We start from the raw sequence: 21895 nt of genomic DNA, 5'->3' as shown, positions 1-21895 counted from the left end.
GAGCACAAATATGTTAGTATCGCAGGGCCAAGGTTGGGGCCAATTCCATTTATATGTAAACCATTCATGAAATAAATTAAGCCCATCAATTGAAAAAAAAACATTGAACAATATTGTGACTTGGATTTGTTCTCTTATTTCCCACTGTCCCAGATTGACAGAATTAAAATGGATTTGACTGCAGTCCAGCTTATGCATGGGGGGAGATGTCTACTTCCCACAGCAGTCCAGATGACATTGCAGATTCATGCAACACAAAACAACGCGAGCGCTTGTCTGGAAAAAATAAAAAGCCTATTTATCCTGACCTCTCGCTTGCTAAGTCTGTTGGGTGCTAAATTCTTTCACTGTGAGCCAGAGCTCAAAGCAAGAGCTGTGAATTGACCTTTTGTGCCCATTCCCCGGCGTGTGTGTGCATGTATGTGTGTGTGCGTGAATGCGTGTGTGTGCATGCATGTGTGCGTGTGTGTATGTGTGCATGCATGTGTGTGTATGTGTGCATGCATGTGTGTGTGTGTGTGTGTGCATGCATGTGTGTGTATGTGTGTGTGTGTGCGTGCATGTGTGCGTGTGTGTGTGTAGTGTGTGTGTGTGCTGGGTATCCGCAGGCGCTGCCTCATGGAGCAGTGGCATGCACCTTAAGATCTGGACGATCATTGGCTGCTCGGCTGTTATTTGCCCTTCACTTTAAGTTATTTCAACTGGCGGGCCTCTGGGAGCGTGCAGTGGGTTACCGAGGGCGTGTCTGTGGGGTTACCGGGGGCGTGTCTGTGGGGTTACCGAGGGCGTGTCTGTGGGGTTACCGGGGGCGTGTCTGTGGGGTTACCGAGGGCGTGTCTGCGGGGTTACCGGGGGCGTGTCTGTGGGGTTACCGGGGGCGTGTCTGTGGGGTTACCGAGGGTGTGTCTATGGGGTTACGGGGCGTGTTGTGGTCTGGGATGTCTGTGGGTTACCGGTGGGCGTGTCTGCGAGGTTACCGGGGCTGTCTGGGGGTTACCGAGGGCGTGTCTGTAGGGTTACCGGGGGCGTGTCTGCGAGGTTACCGGGGGCGTGTCTGTGGGGTTACTGGGCGTGTCTGTGGGGTACCGAGCGTGTCTTGGGGTTCTCCATGTGCGGACGGTGTCTGTGGGGTTACCGGGGGCGTGTCTGTCAGACTGATTTAGAGCTCTACTCAGTGCTTAACACTTTTTGCTTGAGCTTTGCTGGGGCCGGGCTAAAGCTGACTCCTATCCAGAGGACGGGATGGTAGGGATCAGGCCGAGTCTGTGCTGGGACTTGAATTCCCCCAGGCGGGAGAGAGAGGGTTCGTACTGTTTTACCCGCGGTGCCTTGGCCTCCCCCCTCAACCGCTCCCCCCCACATACTCCACTTGGGGCTGTAATGTCCCGCTAATCTCGCCCCGCGCTCGCCCGTAATGTGACAATCGGACAGCTGCGCTGGGGGGGCAAGCCGGAATCCAGGTGGGAGGGCACGGCATGTGCGGCCCGGGCCCTGCTGGGCTTTTCTGCGCCGCGGCTCAAGGTCGCGGCTGCGCCGCTTAAATATAGAGCGGCCCGCATTCCCCAGACCCGCCGCGGACGGGGAGCCGGGCGCGAGACTCTGATTTATGGAGGTCTGGCCTCGTCGTTGGGGGGGGGCTGGTTGGCGGGCGAGGGCCTGGGGGAGGGGCCACGCTGGGCCCACGCTGTCAATCACACCCGCCCGCTCCTCGACCTTGCCCTTTAACAGGCCCGCGGTTTCTCCTGACCTCCGCGCTCGTAAACGGGCAGCGGCTGATATGAGCGCTCGTCGGGTCACCCCCCCGCCTCCCCCCCCCCTTTTTTCCCCCCTGTCTGGCATCCGACGCCCTTACCGTTGGCGACCGGCTTGCTCACGTCTCCATCTGGCGTCTGCAAAAAAGGTTAAAGACGGACAGATAGTCAGGCTTTCCATCAAACAGCTTCATTATAAGGTGAGCTGTCACAGCAGCTTGTTTGACATTCACAGTGAAGGCCACGAGTGTCTGGAATCATTCCCTTCAGCTGGAACCGGAACCTTTGCATTGCCCATACCGGCACAGCACACAGGTGATTACTTACCATACTCAAAGCTCACGTGCAACTCGAACACGACGACACCTCAGCTAACAAATCCAGAGGCGGTATCCGAGCGTAACAACATGCCCCACTGTCGAGCCTGATCTGTTAAGGTCGCTGCTCGCGCGCAAAGTACTGACGACAAACGTTTAAATAACGTCAGGGAAACGCCCCACTTATATTTCCGTCCGGTTGTGAGGCGACTACCGCCAGGCGGTTTAAGAATTCACCTATTAGACAGAGTCTACACAGACAAACGCCCGAGGAAAGTCGCATAAGAAGCGGTAACTGGTAGGACTGGTGACTCCTGCCATTAACATTTCAATAATTCAGGCTCTTTGAACGCCGTCCATTTTCCCCCAACAAAACTAACTTTTGAACTGGAGCGAATAACTTGACTAACAAAACTGGGATCGCTGGCTGATCGAAGGCGGCTCCCCCTGGGAACGCGGTGTGAATTCCTCTGGCCAGGGGAGCAGGGGGGCGGAGTTCTGGGCGGGGTTGGCCGGAGCAACGAGTGCGGAGGTAAAAGGAGGTGAATACATGGCTCTGGCGATCCCTTAGCTGACTGACCGCCCTTGGTAACTGCTGTGCGCACAAACGGTTTATGTGACGTTCTGGGACTGAAGAGGTCAAATAATAATAATAATTATTATTGTTATTATTATATTCTTATTAGTAGGAAATTCCTCCACCATAATTAACCAGGCTCCGCCCTGCAGGGGCTGCCTGTCACAGAGCTGAGCGAAGACCGCTCTTTAACGGGACCTGCCTCCTGGTCACATGATGTGTTAAATGATTCCCCCCCCCACCCACCATGTGCACACACTCACCTTTGGGGCGGAGCTCATGTTCTCCCATAGGCTGCGCTTGTTGGTGACATCACCAGGTTTCAGGTCCTGCCAATGAGAACACAGAACACGGCACGGCAACAGTGTCACACTAAAGACAACAAAACAATAATAATGGAAAATTCTTTTAAATAAAAATAAAACAATGAAGTGATCGCAATAATCAAGAGAAATAGCAAGCAAATGAAGACGAAACTAATAAAAACAGTAAGAATCGGCATTCTGGTACAACCTGAAAAAAAAAAAAAGTAACAAAAAAATTAATTTGGCTGAATAGCTACTTTTGCTCTTGCGTTCAAAAAGCCCTTTGAGCTTTTGCGCGAAAGCTAACCACAGGAGAAACTGTCACTTGGAGTCAAGAAGTTTGGACTACATTCACTGTTAGTAAACACCGACATCACCTTGCATCCAGGCGAACTGACTGCCGTTCTTTTGCAGAGCCACTTATAAAAATGCACACACAAAGGTTTAAGGATGCAGAGCTGTAACTGGTGGAAGGGTTTGTGGGTACGGCACTAGATGTAGCACAGACAGGGCTAGTAAAAATTAGCAACCAGCTTCGGGACTTAAACGCCTACCACCTGGCTGGAGACACTTTTGAGTGGCAAAGCGTATTGAAATGGGTTGATTTCACGATGTGCCTGAGAAGGTACTGAATTTGAAATGGAAATTTTATTTTAGCAGCTCCTGTACGATCCAGCCACTGCAGCCTGGAGCAGCTTGAGCCCAAAAAGGTAATAACGTCGTCTGATTTTTCACGCTTGAGAGTGTGTGTTCACCTCCGGTGCGTGTTTACTGTGTAATGTGTGTGTTGCATGCCCTCCAGCACATGCAACTATAGCTGTGAGATACCTGGGTTGTCCAGCAGGGGGCAGTAAGGTTCATGATAATGTTAGCAGGGGCTACACTTCCTCAAGAATTCACTGCAACAGTAGCAGTGAGCTAAATCAGTAATCATAACCTTATTGCTAATTATATGCGCAAACACTTTACCAAAGCCATCATAGGGCCTGATTTACTAAGACTTTTAGCATGCGCCTAACCAATAACATGAACACTGATTGGTCGTGGCTTGCACCAATCGTTGTTCGTGTAATTAATTGTGTGCGTGCGTTAAAAGGTTCTGCACGTTAAGTGTCTTAATAATGAAACGGTGCGGAACACAGACGGAGACGAGCACGGGCCATGGCGGTTTGAGCGGTAAGGGGGCGGGACTTACGGCAGGCATCCCTCCCGGGGATTTGGGGGTTTCGGGGGCCCGGTGGAGCCAGTCGCTGATGAGCTCGGCCACGGCGATCTTCACATGGGCTGATTCCTTAGCGGGGGCGGGCAGACAGACACGGGGGCGGAGCTCAGTTTACAGGGTCTAAGTCCCCATTGGCCACTGAGGATGAGGGTCCCTAAGCCCCTCCCCCCCCAAGTGATTGTGCTGGCATCAAATAAAGGATTTCCCAGAAGAGTGGTTCTCATCCCTGGCCCTGGATAACCGACGAGTCACCTTTTTTCTGTTTCCACCAAATAAATCAGCAACCGCTTCTCAGTTGAGTGATCTGTGTAATCATACGCTCAATCAAAGGGGAAAGTCACCCCAAAATGTATCTGATCAGTAGACCATCAGATTCACCTGAAAATTTGGCCCATTCTCCCATAATGACAGAGGAAATTTCCGGCAGGTGCACGGGAGAGTCCACAAGTTTGTCTCACAGGAAGTGCCTGCATGTGGGTGGCGCTGAGGACGACACACCTCACAGGAAGTGCATGGATGTGGGCGGGGCTGAGGGCTAGCCACCCACAGGCGGGCGGGGTCACGGCCGCTACCTTGTTGATGTTGATGTTCCCGATCACGTCCCCCTCCTCCCAGCGGGTCTTGAGGCTGCGGATCCCATCAGTCACCACGGGCAGGTCCAGGGCCAGGCGGGAGGGCCGGGCCTCCCTCTGGGACCGCACAGAGAGGGGGTGCAAGAGCCCTCATTTAAAACAGATACACTGCAATACACCGTCTATGTGTGTGAACACATAATGATAAACATACCGCAATACACCGTCTATGTGTGTGAACATATAATGATAAATATACCACAAATACACTGCAATACACCGTCTATGTGTGTGAACATATAATGATAAATATACCACAAATACACGGCAATACACCGTCTGTGTGGGCACTTTGTAAACATACAGCGATACATATATCACAGCAGTGTATTTATTTATTTTTTAAAAATGATTGACAGTTTTCAACTTTGACAAGCAAGAAAACTGGGGTGGGTCAGGAGAAATTCTGAATTCTATGGTATGTTGAGATTAGATGAACTGGAATTCTATTGTATCTGCGTTTCCTGGCATTGTGGGCCTTACCTGGAGTGCGGTGTTGTACTGCTCGAGTCTGTTGTCGATCTTGGAGATGGTCGGCGTGTGTGAAGTCTTCAATGTGCTGCTGTAATAATGGGCAAACACATATGATTCATTTTACACAGCAGATGCACAATGCTCTGACATATTAATGGTAATTAATTTGCTTGTGGATTTAAGCTTGTTCATTTGAACATTAGAAAGCACCGGCACAGATATGCTGAAAGAATAAGGGTGATGACTAAATGAAAGACTATCGAAATGCCAAAGACAGATGGTCGACTCCTATTACATTCCATCCTACTGTTTCCATAACAACAGGAGGCTTTAGTTGGTAACAGAAGTTTCCAGTGCTTCAAATTGCACTTGGTGACCAAGATGCATACAAGAAGATGCATGAAATCAGAATGTTCCTGCATCAGTGGTAGGGAGACTTTCATGCTGAGAATGACTGAGTCAACCATCTGGTTTGTCTATAATATCCCTGGTGCCAATACAATACTGTTTTTCATCTGCTAAATACCATTTTATGCCAGCAGATTAGTCTGCATGGCCATGGTTACTGTGAAGACTCAAAGCACAGGTGCATGGCCCTCCTAAATAGCTTTCCACAGCAGCTGGTAAAAGCCACATATTGCGTAGAATTTGAAGACTGAGGGAACAGACGAGGGAAAGGCTTGAATGCCTCACCTTTTCTGGGCAGACTTGTTCAAAAATTCCGCCCTGTCCCCAATCTGAAAAGAAAAAAAAACACAGGGCAGGAAATTACACGGTGACGACAAACGACGCCCGCGTCAGCGAAAGGGATTGCCGTTTTTTCAAATTTTAACGTCAGCGAGAAACCCGTCTTCACCGAAACGAGTTCGCACGACGGAGCGATTCCACGCATGTCACCGTGAAGGTTATTGCGATCAGAGGCGTGCACGTGCACGTGCACCAGCGCCAGGGGGTGCACGTGCAGGTGCTCCTTTGACTGTGCGCCCTACCCATGCAAATAGTTAACAGCACGTGCCACGGGCGCTCTCGCACCCCCCCACGCCCCCCACGCCCCCCCCGAGAGACCGAACCTTCAGGGAGGACCCCCGCGGGCCGACGCACACGAAGGGCTTGGCGGCCTCCCCATCCGTCTTCTGCCTCTTCTCCGCGGCCTCCGCCCTCCTCCGCTCGATCCCCTCCTTCATCTGCCTCTTCTCCTCCTGCGGAAGACAGACTGGCCATATTGAGCTCTGCTCCGTCCATCATAACAGGCAACCCCAAAAAACTAAACTGTGGACTGAATTCAATCGAATTTCATCCATAACTGATTCGAAATTAAATAGTTAACACAAATATTACTTTCTCCAATATTACTTTTCTCCAATTTTTAATTCATTTTGGTGATTGCTGAACTCACCGAACTCTATTTGTGAAGGAAAACAGGATTTAAAATGTTTAATTTTGATGTTTTAAATTTGTTAAAGTTAAGGACGAATGTTGATTGAATCCAGGCATAAGGCCGGGAGTTGAGTCGACTCCTCACGCTCACCTCCTCCCTGGCCTTCCTCTCCTCCATTTCCCGCTTCTTCCGCTTCTCCGCCTCCTCCAGCACCTTCCTCCTCTCCTCCCTCCTCTTCCTCAGCTCCTGCAGCTCCGCCTCGGTCTCCTGCCTCATCCTCTTCAGCTCCTCGCTCTCAGGGTCGCCGCGGCGACGCTTCACCTCCTCCGCCCTCCGGTCTGCCTCCCGCGCCTCCGACGAGAGCGGGTTCCCACGACTGAGAGAGAGAGCGAGACACACACACACACACACGCACACACACACACACGCACGCGCACGCATGCACACACACACACACACACACACACAGACACACACACACACGCACACGCACACGCACACGCGCACGCGCACGCGCACGCGCACACGCACACACACACACACAGACACACAGACACACAGACACTGAAGGTGGCTGGCACAATTCTTTGGTTTTTACGAGCGTTTGTCCGCAATGCCAAGTACTGTTTCATATCCGTTTGTTTATTTTTTTAATATGGCACAGAACATTGCCGGCAGCTGATTGGCTAGATCGGATTCGGCCCAACACTTTTCAGACCGGAGAGAACATGGCGGCCTGTTCATGAACCTTCTCATATTCCACCTAATCAGTCCACTGTCCACATCACTGTAAGATACAGGACTGAGTACTTTAAAGGGTATCAGTGCTGCCTTATTTCAGTTTCAAGTTCAAGGTTTTAAAAAATGCAGCCTTGTGTGGGATCAGGAGATGCGCTGGCCAGCTAAAGCCATCAGGACCCCCCCACCTCTCCGGTCTCCCGTGTTTGCCGGCGGCAGCGTCGTCGTCATGGAAACCTCCCTCCTGTTCTTTTGGCCGGGGAGCGACCGCGTTCTCCTTATCGGCCTCTCCTGCCTGGATCCAGAAAAAGAAAGAAATAAATCCACGATTCAAAAGGACGCACAAACGAGCGAGTGGTTCACGAGATTCGCGCTTTCCTTCCGTCACAGGAAGCAGCTCCGGTTTTAAACGGTTCTTTCCCTTCAGCAAACGAGAGAGAAAATACTGAGAAGAGGAGGGTTCATCAGGGTTCATCCTTCACATATCGTCTGAACCAGGGCTGCTCAACCCTGGTCCTGGAGAGCTGCATGGTCTGCAGGTTTTTTTATTGTTAATCTCCACTTACGTGATCAGTTAGATTAGCTCACCTCATCTGGTTTCTGAGGACTGGATTGTTTGGTAATCACAGAAAGAAAATGCCCAGGGTAAAAACATCTTCTCTTTCAAATCTTCCGGTCTTGGAGAGGGAAAACTGCGTTCTAGTCCTCTGTCAAGAAGCTCAAAGCCAAGTTCTAGAGTAACCCGGTAATTTTGGTGAGGCTCAACTCAAACAGACCTTGCTGAAACAAATGTTATGTATCTTTCTCTCCAACAATCTCTTCCTTGCTATCGCAGCAGATTTCTCTCGGCCCTCTTTGATTTTAAACATTCTTTTCCAACCCTTCTCTGGCTCTTTAAACTTTTTATTAAACTGAACTAATTATTCAACAATAGCCTTTGAGAACACTGGTTTCTCTGTCTGAAATCAATAATAATAACCTATTTTTCTGATGTGAGGAGCTGTTCTTCTCCCTCTTCCTAGTTAATTATCTTGCTCAAAACCCCACTTATCTTCTTTCTCAGTTGCTAATCTCTTAAGCTTGGCCATTTTATGGAGCAAGAGCAAAATGCATTTTCCAGCTCAAATTAAAGCTGCACAAACGCATAACCGTACTTTTTACACATCTGTAAAGACTGAGGTTAAATGAGCAGACCTCGTCCTTCTGCAGTGCTACAGCCTCTGGCTCTTCGTGCTCCTCGTCCTCCTCTTCCTCCTCTTCCTCTCCTATCTTCTTCTCATCCTCCCCCTCGCTCTCCGCCCGGGTGCCGGTTTCAGGGTCACGGCCCGCTGGCCCCGCCTCCCGGCCGCTCTCATCGCCCCCGGAGACCGCGGGGTCCGCCCCCTCCTCCTGGCCCTCCTCACTGGCGGTGGGGCTCAGGGATTGGGCGATGCTCCTGTCCGTCTCAGCCATGCTGTTAGGCATTGGCATGAATCACAGTTAATTCATTATTATTAGCAATTAATTAATAAAACAGGGCTAGGGCACTGAGTCTTTCTCCAAAATACGCTACTGCTGGATTATCTAAGACAAATAAGATCTCTATGCGCTGTGCACTCCTAGTAAGTGTTTCGTTTTGAATGGAACTCTTTGACCACCGGTCACCACAGATGTTGCCAAATCCACCAAAACTGGAAAATTAAGGCCAGCCTTAAATGTGAGATGCTCTCTGTCAGGATACTGTTAGGATTTTGAGGGTCAAGCCGTGTGCACAAGGCATTACTGGTGGAAAAAGAGGAGGAGCTCCACCAATCAATGAGAACATCGCTAACAATCAGGAGAATGACAGCCGCGTGTTCGGGGACCTGAAATACGACCCAGCAACCCTAAGCCAGGCCCTGTGACGAGTCGAGGGGGGCGGGGCCGACCTGCTGTTCGCCGTCGCCGTGGCGACCGCCTCCGCGCTGTCCGTGTCGTGCAGCCGCCTCCGATGAGACCTTCGCCGGCGTTTCGGTGACGCCTCCTCCTCCTCGTCCTCTTTGTTCCTCTGACAGCTGATTCTAGATCTACCACACACACACACACACACAAACAAACAAACACAATTATAAATCTCATTTCTGCTCAAAGCCAGCATAATAGGAAAGCACACAGAGCAAGGCTAGAGAAATATCACTGCCCACACCACCATTTTAGAACTACAAGTTTATACAGAAATAGCATTCACTATACCACCATTTTAGAACTATAAGTCTATACAGAAATATCACTCACTATACCACTATTATAGAACTATAAGTCTATACAGACATATCGCTCACTATACCACTATTATAGAACTATAAGTCTATACAGATATATCGCTCACTATACCACTATTATAGAACTATAAGTCTATAGGATATATCGCTCACTTATACCACTATTATAGACTAAAGTCCATAGAACAAATACACTCACATACACTATAAGAACTATAAGTCTATACAGATATATCACTCACTGTACCACTATTATAGAACTATAAGTCCATAGAAAAATACCACTCACAATACCACTATTATAGAACTATAAGTCTATACAGATATATCACTCACTGTACCACTATTATAGAACTATAAATCTACAGAGAAATATCACTCACTATACCACCATTATAGAGATATAAGTCTATAGGGAAATATCACTCCTTATGCTAGCATTATAGACCTATAAGTCCATAGGAACATATCACTCATTATGCTAGCATTATGGAGCTATAAATCTATACAGAAATATCACTCACTGTGACTGATGGCTAGCGCACCCCCACCGGTGCGGGTGGGACCTTTAAGCAAATGCTGCAGCGTTCAGGGTTCTATTGCGCCCGCCGCGCGATAAGATACCGCCGTTGCCAGGGAAGCCCACGCGCCAAGCGCTTCAGTTTCTCCTCTGACACCGCAGACCGGGAACGACGCGAGCCAATAAAATCCCTCCGCCGCTCGACGGCGATGAGAGTTCGAGGCGTGAGGCAAGGGGGGCCCCCCCCTAATTTGAGGCCAGCCAGGAGAGGTTTAGAGAGGGGTAAGTTCAATCTAAGCCCCGAACCAATTCCAGGGCAGAACCGGCTCTTGCAGCCCTGGTGATGAGCTCTCATTCGCCGCGACGCGTCACGCCGAAACCACGCCCCCGGGACGCGTCTCGACCGCTCGGGGGAACAGTCGGAAAAGAAAACGGCTCGCGACCGAAGCGCGCGTGTATTCTTCCGCCGCAGAACGAAAGCGAACCTCTTTACACTCCATCTTGGCTCAAGCAACGCAGAGCATTTATCATGGGTTTACTAGCCCAACCTGTGCTTACTGCCCTAAACCAGTAAGCACGCAGGTCTCTGTGACACAGAGCATCTGCTAAACACTGAAATCTAAAAATGTTATCCAACACCACAGGAATAAGGAAGGAAGCACCAGAGCAGAGAAAAACCCCCACACATTATCTATTACCATGGAAACAACACACAGTCTTCACCAGAGCACATGACGCTCGCACAAGATGGTCAGGCTGTAGGGCACTCATGAAGTTACTATGATGTCATTAATGACCTGCTCCAAGACCCCTCCCTCACTGAAGTGAAGACTTAGATGTCCTCTTCCACTTCTACAGCCAGAAGGTCAACCTCAGCTGAAGAAGCCATTTCCTTGTACTTTGTAACTCTGCTCATGCAGTCACATGTACTGTACATGTTGATGTCCTTCACAGGAAGCAGTCCTTTAAAAGTCGCTGTCCTTCACAGGAAGCAGTCCTTTAAAAGTCGCTGTCCTTCACAGGAAGCAGTCCTTTAAAAGTCGCTGTCCTTCACAGTAAGCTGTTCTTCAAGAGTACCTTCAAGAAAACTCATTCCAGTACCTACCTTCAGAGAGAAAGGCATTAGTGTCTGTTCCAGTTTACCAGCAGCGTGTCAAGCCTTTTCCAGTGACACTTACAATTACCCTGCTCCTCCTGACTCACAGATCTGTAGGAGGGAGAGAGAGAGAGAGAGAGAGAGAGAGAGAGACAGGGAGAGAGAGATTGCACACGCCCACGCAGAACTCCCAACGGAGACAGCCGTGTGAGAAAGACCGGCCAAGTTATTAGAATTTTGGCCGAAGAAGTCTTACTTGCGTCTCACGGAGGTCTCGCCACAGGCCACCGCAACGCAATGGGGAGCCACAGACTGAAGCCAGCCAGGAGGTTCAAGGTAGGCCGTTCGGTACGACGCGACAAAAAAAAAAAAAAAGTCAGATGTTATTCCCCGGAACGTCCCGACAGAGAATTAGAAACCACCCGCACTAGAAACCAGACCTGGGTCAAATACGTATACGTTTTGGATTCAAACACTTTTCTGTGCTCTGTTGATCTTGCCTGGTGTAATTGAACCTGCCAAATATGACCAGAAGGCATGGTTTGCACTTTTTGAGAGTATTCAGTTGGTTCCAATGCACCAGATAAGATCAGTAAAGCGCAGAAAAGTAATTGAATCCAAAACCCGGGTCTGGTGGAAAACGCTCTCCAGCTCAAGGAGGAGGGCAGTGCGAGAAACCATGGAAACAGCATGCCGTTCAACCTCTTCAAATAACCAGCGCACACCTACACAACGTTTCAAAACGATGTTCAGTGCTGTCAACAAACCTGTATACTCCAACAATTACAGTGTCATTAATGTAGCCCACACTACATGGAGGTGGTGTGGATAGTAAAATCTACTGTACCGTTTGCAGGTGATACGCCTTTTCCTCCAGCTGGGCATGTATGAAAATTGACAGTAAATAGCCCCTCTCTACATGCCAGGTGGAGACGTTTCACGGACTGATTTACTCGCCACTCTCTTTTTTTTTTTGAAGCAAAGTAGGCGCCCGGCGAAGTAGTTTCAGAAGAACAGACAAAAGTGTTGTTGCCTATTAATTGCTGTCCACGAGAACCTCCCGGATCCCCGTGACATTCACGAGAATTGCGGGGAACGATGAGCACCCTCATCACAAAAGGCAGCATTGTTATCGAGGCCCCGGCCAAGACGGCAGTGGGACCTTGCAGCCGAATTTTCCCCGTGCGTTTAGTAAGATAGAAGTCGCAGGTCGCGCAAACGCTTCCTTACCTCAGCCGGTGCTGCGGTCTCAAAGGTCTGCCCGCGCCTCCGCTGCGAGGAGCTCCCGAAAGAGCGGGATTTGCATGTTAACTGTAGAATCCGAATGCAAATCGAGCAGCCGTCTCTCCGGTTAAGCGCCGACAGGCGTCGCGCGGACCTCTTGCTTTGGCCTCGGCTGAAAGTCCTCTTTGACGTTGCGGAGCGGAGCGGAGTTATCGCCGCGGACACAAGCGCCTTTGTGCTCCTAACACTGCGATGTCGGAGGTATTTTGCATCTCTACCGCCTGCGCCGCCCGTGCAGACGCTGCACACACCTTGTGACAGGGAGACCAGTGAGAGATACCGATGCAAATGACTTATCGGGGCGTGGTGTGAAAATTACCTTAAGCCAAAAACGGTCGTCGTGCCATAACGAGCAGTTTTCATATTAAAATAAGGGATTAACTAAGTGAACTTTTTTTCTTATCTGCATTTGTCAATGTGCTGTTTCCTTATGCTAATCACATGAACAGGACTGTGCATAAAATTTACAAAGTCAACACTCATGTCATACACCTGGGATAAGCTTAGAGACAAAGGTCTGCAAATGTTTAATGAATCCCATGTTAGTTTTTCTCAGTAAATTTTTTTTTACGAATTTAAGAAATAATAAGAATAATTCAAGAAAAGTTTTGAGAATGAGGCCCTATGTTACAGGAATGTTTTGTCAATGTTATAACATTGTTACTACATGGTGGAAACATTGTGAGATTGTTTTTTAAAGCTGGGCAGATGCTTAGTAAATATTTTTTGGAGAAGGGGGCTTTGATAAATCTGAGTGCCCCAAAAAAGTTTGCGGTCAAAGGATATGATCTTGCAAGCAAACTCTTAAAATGAGCCAATCCGTGGCAGAGGGTTTGGATGCCTTACGAGAAAAATCTGAAAAATTAAATTTGACTTTTGACATCTCAAATTCACAATTTCATATGTGAATTTGAGACTTTCAAGTGATTTTAAATATTCAAATATGAAATATATGTGAAATAGAATACAGGTCACATTGAGTAATTTGCATATTCACAATCTTACATGTCACTGACTTTCTAAAATCTGAACTACAATTTTTCACATGCAAAAACAAAGCATGATTTAGCACAGGTTACCCTTTTCCGCTCTCATTTTACAAGTGGGATTATTTTTATAGTTCACATGTGAACTCTTCACATGTTGGGTGTTCACATGTGGTTTTTGAACACGTGATTTCTTTGTAAGGGATGAATGTGTCCTCCATTTTCATATGTCCAACAAACAATGCAGACTCACCTCCTGACACCTCCGCCCGCTCACTTCCCTGCCCGAGGTCCCCATCTCTGCCGACTTCTGGAACGTTCCGGCTCAGGTTTCCACTGAAAGTAAAGAAAGCGAACAAAAAGACAGCCAACTGTTGTGCTGTACACGCAAAATCCTAAGTGAGATCCCGTTTTCCTGCAAATTAACTTGGTGCTTGGCTGCCTTTTGAAGAGACCCGAGGCAAGCAGTAGATCTTTGTTCAAAGATACATATCCCAGTGACATATTTGCCCCAGTTAATTTAAACAAACCTTGCTTGCTTTTTTTTACCCAAACATGTTTTGTTCCAATCACTCGAACACCCTGAATGGCTGTATTTGTCTCACCAGAATCTTCACCTTTATTTCACTTTTCGTTGCAATAAGTACTGACTTTGCTGAAAGGAATGTATGGAAACGGAGTTATGCGAGACAAATCCAAGTGTTTTCTTAGTTCCTTTTTGAAAGTCCTGGAAAGTTTGTGGTTAATTTTTCCCCCATTTGCCCTCCATTGCATTTGTAAATGAATTATTAGCCCCTGTGCAAACTTTATTTTAACAGTCAGACTCATAGGCATGCCAGGTAAGCAATATTACAGAACTTCACACAGTGTAGACAAAACAAGAATCACCCTGCAAAACGGTCCATACCAAGAGCAAAATGCCCATACTTAATAAGCAGGCTTTCAATCATACCACCGAACAAACTGAATAAATAATGATAAGAACAGTACAAGGCAGGAAGCAGTTACATTACATTTAGCAGACGCTCTCATCCAGAGCGACTCACACAACCACACATCTATGGTATTCTGTTCTGCGGTGTAGCTGGAACAACGAACAGAATACCATAGATATCAGTTTCAAAGAAGTTTCGATGCACAAGCCCTTGATGTACGGCAGGTGTTCCAATTTCAAAAGAGCCTCGTGCACCTTTTTCATCCTTAGTCGTGCTGACATAATGGCTAGCCCTGTTCTAGCTTAAGGGCTTTGAGATCAAGGTTAACGCAGAGAAGCACAGGTTTCATTTCATGACTTGCAGGTGCTCGTTATTCACATATCAGTTCAAGCGAGCAATACGCACAGAGCAGTCAGAAAACCAAGGTTTGCATCTAAATTCATAACAGCATTCTTGCCATGTAGACATTAATATTTTATTTACGTGTTAAAACTTGACGTTTTCCCCACAATGCATGTTTTTTTCAAACAAAACTTTAAATTTTGTGTAAGTTGAAAGTTTTAATAAAGGTAATAGCAGCCTAGTCATTACCCTGAACTTATATTACATATGGCTTTCTATCTGAAACTACACTCCTACAGTCTTTTCCTGATCCAGAATGCTAAGTAACCTGTGCAGATTCCTGACTGCTTCATTTGATTTTTATCTGTGTTCCCAACTAGAGTACTGTGTAATGTAAGTGGCATTTAGAAGTGGGTGCAATTGTCTGGGAATAAGCTAAAGCAGGGGTCTCAAACTCCAGTCCTGAAGGGCCACAGTGTCTGCAGGTTTAGCTCCAGTCCTGGAGGGCTGCAGTGTCTGCAGGTTTAGCTCCAGTCCTGGAGGGCCGCAGTGTCTGCAGGTTTAACCACAGTCCCGGAGGGCCGCAGTGTCAAGGTTCAAGATTAACCTTAGGCTGGCATCATAATTACTTACGTCACAAAACTAGCCAGTTTTAGACTGCAATCTGCATACGGAATACGGTAGGACCATAGATACTCAGATGCTAAGTCACAGAAAAAAAAAGACCAGCCTGCATCTGTGCTTTAGAAAAAGAGCTATTTTACTGACAAGATATTTCTTTCAAAAATGCAAAACATCTCGTATAAACATAAGCGGCAGATTTCAAGATGGCGTGAAGGGGTTGGGGTTCAGCCCGTTCCCTCCCTTTATGCAAAACGTATCTGCAATGGCTAAGAGGCTAAGGTCGAATCCCTAAATATCGTAATTACGTAAGAAGGGTAACCTAATCTTACCTGAACGGAGGTTGCATGAAGTCCAGGAATTTGACACAACCTTAAGACAGCACAGGCAAAATCAGTCGTACGGAGTGCGGTTTTTTTTGCCATAAAACTTCTGTCCCGTCTTTGGTTTTCAGCTCCTCCCATTGAATACAGTCTCGCAGATCTTCAAGTGCCTGTTGTGAACGCGCTGTATTTTCTTACATTGTTTTACATCGATACAAGTTCTGGATACGAATCCCTAGTAAATAATAATAATAATAATAATAATAACAACTGTTATGAGGCAAGAGATTTCTAGTCTGTCCCCCTGCTGGCCTACTAAGAGGCAATGGTCTCATGCATGTACTAACCAGGCTGAGTTCCAGTCTCTACCGTACAATGTCTGGTTAATCCTCAAAATTACGTAATAGAAATACCGACATAATCTTAAAACCGCAGAACCAGGAGAATCAGTCAGCCGTAGCAAACGTTTGTTTGACATCAGCGGCCTGCATGCAAAGTGCCAGGGAGAATACGCAGGGGAAACAGACACTGGATTCAGCAGCACACCAGGAGTTGGGCACGTCAAGAATCATTGTTTTTTTATTGCTACCCGTGATCATAAATCCCCCCTCCCTCCTCCTCATCATTCGCTAAACTCTTTTCTTGGGTACCACGGTGACAGGCAGATTTTTTAAATCTTGCACATGCCCCCCGATTGCACGGGTTTAGTTCAACGCCGAATTAATCAAATAAGTTGGGAATCAATCAACAAATGATTTCATTCAATTTCATTTTATTCAATTCAATAATCTTTTATTATTTCTGTGGCTTTGCACCCTGATTTTTCAGCAAAATGCATCATATTGGACTCTACAGCCCAACACTGGTTGTAGGTTCCCTTATTAAAAACTCATGAAGTAGCTGAGTCCGAAACCTTCAAAATCGACAGGTTACGCTTGACACCAACATTTTGGTGTGTAAACAGGGGGTTGTAAACATTCAAACACAGCAGTATTTCACGTGAGCAGACATTTTCAGTATTGTAACGTTATGATACAATGCTCTTAAGGGACAGAGAGAAGCATAATTTCCCTTTGTCATTACCTTGTTACTACTCTACATATAGCATGAACAACAATAGCAACAATAAACAACAATCTCAACAGTGCGGGGACACATTTAAACCTGTTCCTCCTGCCGTTCGTATTTTTCAGGCTCAAGAAAAGTTTAAAATGACGGCGAAGAGAAGAACCATATCCTCACAAAACAATGTGTAAATATGGATTCTTACAGTGTGTTTAATGCCGCCATCTTTACACCGTGCCACAGAAAATATCATTCAGATAAACTTACACAAGGTTGAAATGCAGTCACCGTGGTGTTTCCTTGAGAAACGAACAGAAAGCAAAGAGGACTAAATGAGAAAGGCGAGAAAGATCGTTTGAAATGGGACGGATTAAAACACTAGCGAGAACAGCACATAGCTGTCTGCTGCATTTAGCCTTCCCCTTATAAACAGCAAAAAATTAAGACCCAAGAAACCAGGGGAAGGCCGTTAAAAGTGCAGTCAACTGCTTCAATTGAGCACCCAAGTGTTCACCCATACAAAGATGACATATACTGCAATATATCGGAAATATATAGGTTCACTGGAAGATGTAAGGCTGAACATATTCCTGAGTAATTAAAAAATAATATATTGCAATTACCTGAAAGCAGCAATAATTTGTATATATTCCTATATATTGTGAAGTGCTTAAATACATTTTGTCACATTGAAACACATTTTATTTAAATATATTGCAGTACATCCAATTTCCATGAGGAGGGAAGCAAAGAAAACCAGCAGACCCTCTCTCCAAGGACCATGGCTGAAGACCCCAATTCACAGGGAATTATGGGGGTTTCTGAACCCATAATGGAAACAGACAGGCCGCTCGTATACGTCTCAGCACTACCGCCCAGCAAACACAGAACGTTCTCGCAATGTCGCAGCCATGTAGCGGCGATACTATAACATCAACAAAACGCTCCGGTAACGTTGCAAGAACGTTCCGCAATAGCAACTTTCTCACAACGTTTCTACCATGAAGTAGCGCCATTGTAACATTGACAAAACGTTCCGGTGACGTTTCAAGAACGTTCTGCATTAGCAACTTTCTCACAACATTTCTACCATGTAGTGGCGATATTCTAACATCGACAAAACATTCCAGTAACGTTGCGAGAACGTTGTGCGTTAGCTGGGCGGCTCCCTTCCCTTCTCCCTTATTTCCCGTTGGGCAGGGCTTTCCCCTGGTCCTCCACCTTCTTGATGGCGGCCTGGATCTTGGCCGGGTCTCCCAGGAGCTGGTGCTTCTTCACGGGCCGGAGGTCCGCGTCCAGCTCCAGCAGGACCGGGATGCCGGTGGGCAGCGTCACCCCGGCGATGTCCGCGTCCGTGATCCCTGGCGGAAAAACCAGACCGAAGTGCCAAACGAATAAGCCTTAATAAATAAAAAATCTAATGAATGTTAATGGGCCCTCAGGTCTGAATCAGAGAATAGCACCTTTGTACTTATGTAACATTTATGAAATTACAGTCACTGGGATTGTGACTTGTCATAATCGTATAAACCCAAAGGATATCTCAAGCATTCCTCCCCAAGTGTAAAATAATACGGTGTTATAGATTAATTGCTTCATACTGGGTGAACGCGGACACATTGTGTAATGCCACGGATGGGAGAGGTATCTCTGAGGTACAGTAAATCTAACGCGGTTCCTTCACTGCAGAGCTTAAAGGTCAGGCTGCCTCTCGCAGTGGTAGCCCCCGTGTAACACAAACTCTCTGCCCTTTTCTGAGGGGGTCACGGATGCCATTTTAGGAACCGCTCCTGCCAGAGAGGCAAAAGGGGCTTGTCCCTGTCAAGTGACACACGAAGCTGACTAAAGACCGCTCGCCTTGCTTTAAAATGGCTGTATGAACGCAATTCTGTAAAACTGTACGAGTTTGTAGGAGAAGTCGTGGTGTTTTATTTTGGGGGGGAGGGGGGGTGGGTAGTACCTTCCAGGTGCTTCAGCAGGGCCCTACAGCTGTTGCCGTGCGCCGCGACGAGCACGGTGCTCCCGCCCCTGATTTCGGGCGCGATGACGTCGTGCCAGTAGGGCAGCAGCCGGTCCAGCACCTGCTTCAGGCTCTCGGCGCGCGGCAGCTCCTCCCGGGGCACGTCGCACGTCAGGTACCGCCGGTCGTCGTAGATCTCCGCGTAGTAGGGGTGCGCCGGCTCGATGGGCGGCGGCGAGACGTCGTAGCTCCGCCTCCACACCTTCACCTGGGCCTCGCCGTGGAGCTGCGCCATCTCGGCGCGGTTGAGCCCGATCAGCGAGCCGTAGTGGCGCTCGTTCAGGCGCCAGGACTTGGACACGGGCACCCACTCCTGGCCCATGGCCTCCGTCACCAGCCACGCCGTCTGGACCGAGCGGCTGAGCAGGGAGGTGAAGACCCGGTCGAACCGGCAGCCCCGGCCCCCCAGGAGCCGCCCGCACTCCTGGGCCTCGGCCACGCCCGCCTCGCTCAGCTTCTGGTCCACCCAGCTGCAGAAGCGGTTCTCCTTGTTCCACGCCCCCTCCCCGTGCCGCAGCAGATAGAGGCTGTGCTGGGCCATCGCAGAAACACTCCTCCGCCTGGGTCTGGGGGGTGTCACAGTCATTAGCATTACAGCAATAATGATAATAATAACCACACAAAATAAACATTCACATACTCAAAATACTCTAACTACATTTTTTGTTGCGTTTTAGGTTTAGATTTTTCAGCCATTGCACCAACTAATATTAAATTTCATTTTTAGAAATCATTTTTTATTGAGTTTTAATTTTTTCTAACAAAAAAATGCATGTTCACAAAACTAATAAATAATTATCCATGTTATTCTGAAAACTAACAAATCTTGTTAAACAGACAGGCTTGAAATTTAGAACAGGCCTATTCTGAACCCCCCCCCACCATCATAATAGTAAATATTAATAATAATAGATTGACTTTGATCGGCACCTTACATGTGAGTCTGGAACATAGAGATTTTTTTTTAAGTTGTTAAAAATCCACATCCCCGTTTATGTGAAAACTTTGAAAACAGAACTATGGATTCTCTACGGCTAATTCAGCGCATGGCATGTGTATGATAGCAAGCTTGGTAGATATCGGCCAAATTACAAGCATGCATTTAATACCCCTTGTGATCAATTGAATCGTTTGACGTGTTAGTGAGCTGCAAGTGGTGGTCGCGAATACGTTCCGTTACATTAACCGAACAGCACGGAAAATATTCGTTGTGAAATACGCAACATAAAAACGATTTGTTACGAACTTACATACATTACATTCAAAGTAAATTAAGAGCTACTGTAAATTAAATGCATCGTAATGTCACGATTCTTACTTTTACGGGATTGCGTGGGGGGCCCTGTCCAGCTGGTCCAGCCCCGTGCAGACTGTTGATACTGGAATTTCTGTCATCTGTAGTATTCGGCTACAAGTTGATCGACATTGAAAGCAAACTAATCATTAGCCGGAAGATCGCAGGAGGCGGGACCACTGTCACAGCCCACAGAAATGCTTCATACATCTCGCGCAGGCAAGTCGTCAGAAGTCCGTGCCTATGTGTCTTGAAAAAAAAGATACTGAATTATTTATATTTATAATAATATAATAATGGAATTTTGCCACCATCTATCGTGCGTAATACGGCTCATAAATAATATAGGTCTTATCTGTGCAGTGAAAATGAGTCCTGTGCAAAATACAAGCAGTCTTTCCTGCACGCAAATAAGAATTCAAACCTTTATTCAAACACATAAAATGTTATGGTGTAACCTTGTGGTACAAAGGGTGAACGATTTGTAATAATGACCACCTTGCTTCAGGGTTGATTGGTAAAGCTGTGTATTATTGGATGGGAGACTTCCACCATGGTACCCTGTAATTCCATTTCATTTGTCAGATATGGTGAAAGGCTATCTCAAGATGTTAACCTATCACAAAAATGAAACTAGATACAATTAAATTATTATCATGCAGTTTTCAGAACACCAAGTGAATGCAAACAGTTTGATCGGTTTAAAATGGAAGAAGTCAAGCTCCCGAGCTGCCACCGGCATCCACACATTCATCAACTTCCATGGTATTAGCAGAGGTAGAATATCCAAGTTCAGAAAGTAAAAGTCCTCCCCAGTATTTTGTTCCAGTCACCAGGATTTGCTAATGAGCACAATTCTTCAGGCAGGTGGTGGAACTAATGAGTGGAATCAGCTGGCTAAGTTCATGGGTGGATGAAACGCACGGCAGGACTTTTACTTTCTGACCCCTGGGCTTTCCACCTCTGGAAAGTATTCAGAAAACTGGCTTTATGTGTGATAGAACATTATCTGTTAAGTTGTCATGTCCTCTAGTGGTACGTTTGAGTACAACCGTTAAATATATTACCCAATTACATTACTCATCACAATACTGAAAGAGAATTAAGTTTAGAATATATCAACATAAAATATAATATCAACATATATAGAATATATCAACATAAAAAATTACCTTATGTACTACCCAGTGAATCCCATGAAAAATGTAATGCAATTTAAATTGTGTAACGTTTTAAATCGCAACTAAGTCAAATAAAGGTAACATTTTTTGACATGAACGATTTAGTTTTTAACTCAAACAGTACCCTTTTTAAAAGTTTGGAATCCAGATATATTAAAAGACCATCCATTGCTTGCTTCTTCGTTATTTAACTAGCGTGCGTCACGGTCTATTACCGCGCATCTCTCCACTGTTACAGTTTCCCCAAACAGAAGACGGACATCGGACAAAGCTGCTTCTGTGTCCCCGCTCAACAGGCTCAAAAAACAAGGCTTCACGGTAGCTAGGGGAATATTTAAATTATTTCGAATTTATGTCACGAGTTGAAGCAAATCAAGCAGTTTCCCTTTGACACTAGCCTTGTCATGTAGCTGTAGCTTACAAGGTGTCCAATAATTGTTCTGCCACACTGTCTTCTCATTGTTAAGAGGAAAGCAGGAGCCACGATGCCCCAGTTTAATTGCAACAGTGAACACGTACACATTAATAAGAGACGGAAAAGGCAGACCAGGGATAATTGTAGGGTACTGGAACACTGGAAAGCGAATTCAAGGG

At 46.8% G+C, this 21895-nt stretch overlaps 2 protein-coding genes across 5 annotated transcripts in view; both read right to left on the bottom strand.

Annotated features, from left to right (window-relative positions):
• LOC135245623 (caldesmon, smooth muscle-like) overlaps positions 1–15765 on the bottom strand; it is a 28437-nt gene extending 12672 nt beyond the window's left edge. Inside the window, exons 1-14 of one of the 3 annotated variants that reach the window (XM_064318789.1) lie at positions 15751–15765; positions 13774–13856; positions 12481–12785; positions 9302–9439; positions 8589–8847; positions 7583–7689; positions 6807–7032; positions 6349–6477; positions 5972–6015; positions 5288–5366; positions 4745–4861; positions 4146–4241; positions 2909–2974; positions 1853–1889 (exon numbers count right to left, since the gene is read on the bottom strand). In XM_064318789.1, the coding sequence (XP_064174859.1) occupies positions 1853–1889; positions 2909–2974; positions 4146–4241; positions 4745–4861; positions 5288–5366; positions 5972–6015; positions 6349–6477; positions 6807–7032; positions 7583–7689; positions 8589–8846 (1159 nt within the window). In that variant the 5' untranslated portion in view covers position 8847; positions 9302–9439; positions 12481–12785; positions 13774–13856; positions 15751–15765. Of the gene's footprint in view, positions 1–1852; positions 1890–2908; positions 2975–4145; positions 4242–4744; positions 4862–5287; positions 5367–5971; positions 6016–6348; positions 6478–6806; positions 7033–7582; positions 7690–8588; positions 8848–9301; positions 9440–10158; positions 11099–12480; positions 12946–13773; positions 13857–15750 lie in introns of those variants that run through there. The other 2 variants (XM_064318790.1, XM_064318788.1) reach the window with 2 other exon arrangements.
• A 728-nt stretch (positions 15766–16493) lies between these two features.
• The window catches only part of LOC135245627 (bisphosphoglycerate mutase-like), a 40581-nt gene continuing 35179 nt past the window's right edge, over positions 16494–21895 (bottom strand). The window contains exons 3-5 of one of the 2 annotated variants that reach the window (XM_064318798.1): positions 20145–20369; positions 18767–19392; positions 16494–18167 (exon numbers count right to left, since the gene is read on the bottom strand). In XM_064318798.1, the coding sequence (XP_064174868.1) occupies positions 17989–18167; positions 18767–19367 (780 nt within the window). In that variant the 5' untranslated portion in view covers positions 19368–19392; positions 20145–20369 and the 3' untranslated portion in view covers positions 16494–17988. The remainder of the gene's footprint in view (positions 18168–18766; positions 19393–20144; positions 20370–21895) is intronic. The other variant, XM_064318799.1, reaches the window with a different exon arrangement.

Source organism: Anguilla rostrata, chromosome 19 (genome assembly GCF_018555375.3).
Source record: "Anguilla rostrata isolate EN2019 chromosome 19, ASM1855537v3, whole genome shotgun sequence".
Lineage (NCBI taxonomy): Eukaryota > Metazoa > Chordata > Actinopteri > Anguilliformes > Anguillidae > Anguilla > Anguilla rostrata.
The sequence above is the reverse complement of the archived record's forward strand: the minus strand, read 5'-3'. Positions and strand labels throughout refer to the sequence as shown.